The sequence below is a fragment of the Xenopus laevis genome, chromosome 7L (genome assembly GCF_017654675.1).
Source record: "Xenopus laevis strain J_2021 chromosome 7L, Xenopus_laevis_v10.1, whole genome shotgun sequence".
Taxonomy (NCBI): Eukaryota; Metazoa; Chordata; class Amphibia; order Anura; family Pipidae; genus Xenopus; species Xenopus laevis.
Genome location: NC_054383.1, coordinates 132,958,790 through 132,966,257, shown reverse-complemented (window position 1 = coordinate 132,966,257; position 7,468 = coordinate 132,958,790). Strand labels below are relative to the sequence as shown.

The 7,468-nt window shown below is 42.3% G+C and overlaps 1 protein-coding gene across 2 annotated transcripts in view; it reads right to left on the bottom strand.

The window, feature by feature from the left end:
* Nucleotides 1-1,730: 1,730 nt before the first annotated feature.
* lgi4.L (leucine-rich repeat LGI family member 4 L homeolog) overlaps nucleotides 1,731-7,468 on the bottom strand; it is a 66,142-nt gene continuing 60,404 nt past the window's right edge. For both annotated transcript variants that reach the window (XM_041569776.1, XM_018226615.2), the window contains exons 2-9: nucleotides 6,287-6,822; nucleotides 5,615-5,686; nucleotides 5,055-5,126; nucleotides 4,870-4,941; nucleotides 4,192-4,263; nucleotides 3,832-4,010; nucleotides 3,276-3,440; nucleotides 1,731-3,187 (exon numbers count right to left, since the gene is read on the bottom strand). In XM_041569776.1, the coding sequence (XP_041425710.1) occupies nucleotides 2,328-3,187; nucleotides 3,276-3,440; nucleotides 3,832-4,010; nucleotides 4,192-4,263; nucleotides 4,870-4,941; nucleotides 5,055-5,126; nucleotides 5,615-5,686; nucleotides 6,287-6,531 (1,737 nt within the window). In that variant the 5' untranslated portion in view covers nucleotides 6,532-6,822 and the 3' untranslated portion in view covers nucleotides 1,731-2,327. The remainder of the gene's footprint in view (nucleotides 3,188-3,275; nucleotides 3,441-3,831; nucleotides 4,011-4,191; nucleotides 4,264-4,869; nucleotides 4,942-5,054; nucleotides 5,127-5,614; nucleotides 5,687-6,286; nucleotides 6,823-7,468) is intronic.

The window sequence follows — 7,468 nt, the reverse complement described above, 5'->3', positions numbered from 1 at the left end:
CCCTAACTAAAAGTTCACTTAAACCACCCCTTTAAGCTGTTCTTGTTTTCTCCTGGCACAAAAGTAGTTATTTACTTGCCATGAGGTTAATAAAGTGAGAGAACATTCTTGGTTGTGTTCATCTTAACAGTGGTGCTGCCCTTGCTTTTGGTCCTGGTTAAACTCGTTATAGACTTTTATAGAAGATTCACTGGTGACATCTGTACATACTAACGTGATAATACACAAGAACTGTGAATAATCTAGAAAATATATTCTTATAAATGGTGTTTAGTGATGTCATCAGTTATTGGTGTTTAGTGAATCACTTCACTAACGTAGGGGGTTCATCACAGTGAGGACAGTGAGGTTGGGGAATGCACTGCCGGGTGATGATACTAAACTCTATAGTTAGTATAGATATGGGTATATATCATTTATGTGAAAGTAGGGAGGGGTGTGTGTATGGGGCTGGGTTTTCATTTGGAAGGTTTCAACTTGATGGACTTTGTTTTTTTCAACACAATTTAACTATGTAACTATGTAACTTCTCACATGTCTCATTGGAACCTTCATATTCTAAAAAATATCTAAAATGTGAGGCCTGCCTTTGCCTTTAAATGGTCACAGAACTGAATATCCTTATCATTTACAGTAGGGGGTACATTATCCCTTATAATACATGAGTGATACTCAGAGTTCCCTGTATAACTCAGCCTGCAGCCTTGTGTCTTTATATGGTCACAGAACAACCCCTCAGTGACTTCTAATATCCTTATCATTTACAGTAGGGGGTACATAATCCCTTATAATACATGAGTGATACTCAGAGTTCCCTGTATAACTCAGCCTGCAGCCTTGTGCCTTTATATGGTCACAGAACAACCCCTCGGTGACTTCTAATATCCTTATCATTTACAGTAGGGGGTACATTATCCCTTATAATACATGAGTGATACTCCGAGTTCCCTGTATAACTCAGCCTGCAGCCTTGTGCCTTTATATGGTCACAAAACAACCCCTCAGTGACTTCTAATATCCTTATCATTTACAGTAGGGGGTACATTAAATCTTATAATACATAAGTGATACTCAGAGTTCCCTGTATAACTCAGCCTGCAGCCTTGTGCCTTTATATGGTCACAGAACAACCCCTCGGTGACTTCTAATATCCTTATCATTTACAGTAGGGGGTACATTATCCCTTATAATACATGAGTGATACTCCGAGTTCCCTGTATAACTCAGCCTGCAGCCTTGTGCCTTTATATGGTCACAAAACAACCCCTCAGTGACTTCTAATATCCTTATCATTTACAGTAGGGGGTACATTAAATCTTATAATACATAAGTGATACTCAGAGTTCCCTGTATAACTCAGCCTGCAGCCTTGTGCCTTTATATGGTCACAGAACAACCCCTCAGTGACTTCTAATATCCTTATCATTTACAGTAGGGAGTACATTATCCCTTATAATACATGAGTGATACTCAGAGTTCCCTGTATAACTCAGCCTGCAGCCTTGTGTCTTTATATGGTCACTGAACAATCCCTCAGTGACTTCTAATATCCTTATCATTTACAGTAGGGGGTACATTATCCCTTAAAATACATGAGTGATACTCAGAGTTCCCTGTATAACTCAGCCTGCAGCCTTGTGTCTTTATATGGTCACAGAACAACCCCTCAGTGACTTCTAATATCCTTATCATTTACAGTAGGGGATACATTACCCTCTATAATACATGAATCACAGAACTTCTCAGTGACTTTAATATCCTTCTTTAAAATCAAATTTTGATCTGTTTAAGCTTTTAGAAAAAAACAGGATTATAAAAATATGGACATCTTTGATTTCCTTTTTAATACAATTTGGTTATAAATGAATAATTGTGATTATTAGTATAAAAGTATGACCAAGGAGAATACCATATATACATATATATACCTCTGTCTGTGGACCTGTATATGTTCATGGAACCCCTTAACCACTAGGCCCTTTCCATTCAGTTAATTATACAATGTCCACCCCTTTGATGCCACTGAAGAAGCATCAGATAGGATCATATTGGCAGAATTCTCACCACATGTTGCTAAATTTAACCTTCCCACATTTCTCTTTTCTTAAAACCATCCAAACTGTTGAGTGTTAGACATCTCCAAGGTGGCACAACGTGACATTACTCCAAAATACCAAAGACTAAGCAAAGCCACCAGGAGAAACACCTTAATTGCCTCTAGAGCGGGAAACCGTAAGACTGGCAAAGGTCTTCCCTGTACTGAGGCCTTTTTAGCAAGAAATTAGTTTAGTTCTTGGCAATGTCCATATGAGCAGAGGAAACCAAGTTCATATGCTTTCCTCCTGAACATATTCATACACAACAGTATCGCCACCAAAACTTGCCACAAAGACAAACTGCCTGCCTCGTACCCGAATGCTGGTGAAAGCCCGACCTTCTACCACCTTGAGTTCCTGCAGAGGAACAAGTGGTCCCTTCTGTCTCTCTTTATCACTTCCATCTTCCACCTCCCAGTGATCCCACTTTTCCATTTTGTAAACCCAAGCATAGCCAAAATCCTGTCCCAAAATCGCGTACCATTGCCGTCCCAGGTAAAGAGGCTGGAAGACATGAGATCCTCTAGAAGGAATCTGCTGGAGTTCCTTAAACATTGAACCATCCCAACGCACAAGCGATGAGTCTCCCATATATCGTACCAAACAGGCAAAAATTCCATCCTCTGGGTCTGTGAAATGCTTCACGGCATACACATCCCAAGCTTCGGGAATATCTGTGAGGCGCCGGAGATGCTTGTCCTCAAATCGATACACTACAGGTCTTTGGGAGCTGCTGCTCATAATGAGATGTGGGGAGCCTGAAAGGAGCAGAGGTTCCGCATCTGTGTCTTTGTACCATCGGGGGAGAGTCTGGTGAGGGTAGAAGCCCCGGCCATCCCACCGATACAAAGTACTGGCTCCAGATTTGGCACTGTCTGCTATAATGAAATAATGTTCACCATCTCCCGTTGTGAAGGCCTCTATGTCATTGGGTTTGCGTATGTCAGGCAATTGCTGTAAAATACGGAAGGGGGAGATGAGGCCTGGAGAGGGATCCAGTCGGTACACAGAAGATCCACCAAATAACTGTGCAACAACCACAAAGAGCTGATCTCCTATAACCATGGGAAGACAGGAGACAACAGACAGACCTGCAATATGAAGACACATAGAGTTATATTATGGCTTTAAAGTAGACATGAATAAAGTTTAATGTTCAGAGGGGCATTGTGGTCTCACCTTTGATGCTGTCATAGTGCCTGAAGACATGGCCTGAATGGTCCCACTCCAGAAAGGTGCAGCGGCCTTCAAATGGATGAGCGATCACCACAAAATGGTCAGAGAGAAAATCAAATGACTGGACTGAAAGAGACGGTAACCTGAAGCTCCATCGCCGAACCATGCCTAAAAGATATAGACCCAAGCTGAGAATCACTCAGCCATGAATGTTCTCTCCTACTGTCAGAAGCCTGTATCTGTCTTCTTCATCTTCATATGAATGTAAACATTGACACTTCTATTATATGGGGTCTCTGTTTGAGGGGACAAAGGAGTCTCTTAGGGCTCGTTGGTATAGTGGGTTATAGGTAGAGGCTGTGATGTTGGGGTTCATGCTTATTTGCATTATGTACTGTATCTTGTTTATATGTGGTACAGAGACTTTAGAGAAACATGTAGTGCCCCAAAGTGTGCACCTCAAACATGAAGATGCATTAGGAGAGAATTGTTATATTGATCACTACTGTGGCCCTTATTTATTACTAAGCTAGCTGCAACTAATTGGTGTCTTACTCACTGCTTTTCACACAGTAGAAGTCTTTCTCCGACAGGTCGGTCAAGCTCTTTCCTCTGTGCTTTGCAGGTTCCTCGCAGGGCAGCGGAGGCCAGAGGCCAATGTTCTTCCCTACTCCACGTGTCCACTGCATCAGCCATTTAATTGGGCAGCCGCAGTGCATGGGGTTACCCCGCAAATCTCTAAAACAAAGTGCAAGCATTCTATAAGATATCTACACCAATGATAACAACTGGTTTGGATTTAAATTGTATCTATTTTTCAAGACTTTGCCCATTGAATCACTTCAAGCAATTCGGACGTTCTGTCCCCCCTAATAAACCTATTAATACAGTAGAACAGTCTGAGTTACCATTCTCTTACATATGTTTGACAGCCGGGAGATTGAGGAACAAGCCGCGTGGGAGGGATTCGAGGTGGTTGTTGGCTAAACTCCTGCAGAGAAAAGGAATTTCAACAGCACAAGTACATATCAAATGCTAAATAACAGCGAGAGTCCAAAAATTGTGTAGAACACAACAAGAAAGTGTTATTAGTGGATTTTAGGGTGGATAGATAGGAGTGGACAGGGTACCTCCATGGGACCAATAGGATTAAGGGGGAATCCACAAGTTGTTGCAGACATGGGCTCATCAGGAAAACCAAACCTTACCCTGCCCTAACTCATTGTCTCTGTGCCCTCATCCAAACCATGTTTATTTTCTATGGACTGTCAAAGCCAATTGTGTGTTAGAACCTGGAGCCACCCAACCAATGGGTCATATGGCTTTCAGGCCAACCCACAATGGGCTAAAGTTTTGAGGTGGTACTGGAGTTATCCCACTGAATGCCTAGTAGAGATGGTGACCCTAGTTTAGTGAAGATTCAGATCCACTGATTCCCATTTAGTATTTGTGAAGAGGTAATACCTTCCGAAAAGCTTCAACCTCATTGTATTGGGTCTGGGGTGTTACCATAGCTTTACTTGTGTGCAAAAAAAAAAAATCGGCAAAGCTTGTACCAACAACATTCAGTCTTATTTCATTCATACTGGTTACTCACAGGTGAACTAGTAAATGTAAACCTCGGAAAGTGTTCCTGGAAATGGACTTGATTTTGTTGTTTTCAATGAACCTGACAGGACAGAGAAAGATCATTGCAAGAGTTTTGTAGGTACCCACTGACCATGGCAATACATAGTAATGATACCCGGCCTAAGTGGGCATAGTATGCCAATGTCTACTTACAGGTATTCCAAGTTCTTGAGACCCTGGAAGGCATCGTCTGCAATTGTATCAAAGGAACAGGATGTAAAGAGACTGCAAAGAGACAGACGTATATTGAGAGGCCAACACACGGCAGGAGGGATAACAGGGAAGATAAAGTGCTAAATGATGATTCTCTAGGCTGGAGCTAGACTAACTTTTTCTTTGAACATAATTGCCCAAAACAATGACATCAAAACTCAAGTATGTGTGAGCTATCATTTCTTGTAAAATTTATAATCTGGTTTAATCCAGTGCCGGACCAGGGAGGAGGTTTAAACCCCATGATAAGCAAAGTTTACTCTGTAACTGAAGTGTATTAATGGCTGCAGATACACTATATGGGCCAATGTATTTGAACACAACATGCCATGTCCTTATGTGGAACACTCTGCTGGAACTGCTGAGTTCCAAACTGTCTCCGGATGCAATATCAGCTCAAGAACTAGAGTGTTTATCATACCCTTATTAATAGCAAAGCCAAAGAAAGAAGCCACAGATACAGTTAAACTCAATGGTACAGAAACATAATTTGCTCTTACAGGATCTGCAGGGACATGGAGGGGGTGAAGCTCCCAGGGGGGATGGCCGGGAACCTGCATCGCATTATAGATCTGGGAAGAGAACACAAACAGTTAACTCAGATACATTAGTTTAACAATTTAAAGGAAAAGCAATCCATACACTCTACAGAATATCCCAATTGAAACAAATAATATGGCAGCTCCCACTTCTATGTGTATGTACAAACTGGAAAGAATGCTAACCCCATACACATGCAGACTGACTGACAGATTGCCTGATGGGTATCACTGTGTAAATATAAGGTCAGGCAACTGGTGTGTCCCAGTGTACACTCTGAGCAAGATAGTAAAGCACAGACAGGTAGAAAGCCATGTGTGCAACTAGTCAGGTACATACACAACAATCAGTCACTTTGATACTCAAGCTTGCAGGGAATAAGTGCACAGCCATTGTGGGTACTCAAGGGAGCATCATGCAAGAGTGCAGACAAGGAGGAAGGTACTCTGGTGTGCAGCAGACACAAGTGTGTACTCAGATACTCCAGTGGGCACTCAAGCATGTAGTAATGTAGATTTTTAAGTGCGTACTCAGGTATGCACGCTCAAGCTCACACTAAGTCAGGCATAGACCCCAGGCATTTAGTCACAGACACAGGTAGGTACTCAGGTAGAGCTACAGACAGTGCTTACACTGAGACAATATCAGTGGAGTAGCTGCTGGGTATGTAGGTGGATCCGTCACAGAGAACATTGTCGATGGTGCAGTTGCAGGCAATTGGGCATCTCCATCTTGGCGGCCTCGCCAACCTTGTCTGGCACAGAGGAAACAGACTCAAGAACAAGATGGTTCCGACGGAGAGACGGATCACAAGTTCCATTGTTTTTTGGGGTTCTGGTGCTCCACTATTTACTCCCAGATTCCATAGGTGCTGCATCCTCAGCTGCTCCAGCTCCACTCTCTGCTCCTTATCTCTTCTGTGTCTCTTCTGCCTCCTCCACCTGGATTCCTCCTTTCTTTTCACTCTACATTCTCTCTGCTCAGCCTCCTGGATTCCTCACCTCCAGCTCACCCTCGTTTTATGGCAGGGGTGGGGGGGGGGGCAACTGTACAATCTGCCCCTTCTTCTAATTCTTCTCTCTCTGTCTCTGTCTCTCTCTGACTCTCTCTCTCTGCTTTGTCTATTGATGGCTCACTCTTTCCCCTTATTTTCTTCTTTTTTTTCATTCTGTAAAGAAATCAAACTCAGTGAGAATCTACCCAAAATATAATGCTGGCGTACATCAACCCTGTGGACCTCTGACACTTCTGCCTTCCATCATAGTCGTGACAAGAAGTGTCTGCCCCCCACCCCTCCTGAAGCTGCCCAATTCCTTTGTACCAGGAAAACCGGTTTCTAAGGTATTTCCCTCCTGCCTCCCCAGCATTATATAAGGAACAGCAGGGTTATGTAAAAACTATATTCCACTTACCTACACACAAAGCACTAACACCAACAGAGCATTAACACCTACCTATAGGATACTTATCTATATACAGTAGAACCCCCATTTAACACATTTCAGGGAACCATAAAAAGAAATGGTGTAAAATCAGGGAAATGTATAATGCATAACATATATACCTGTAGGTGGGACCAGAAAACAACAATGTAAAATGAGGGGAAACTTAAAACCAGCGGATATAAATTTGAGATTTCACTGTAATACTAACACTTTAACTGCTCTACCTATAGAGTACCAGCAAGGGGTGCTCTGAATCCAGGATTTATATAGTTCAGGACTCAAATAAGGCCAAATTCCAAATATTCAGCTGAACCTTATTTAACCTTTAATACCAAATGTTTAACCGAACCTAATTAAATCTTTAAAGCT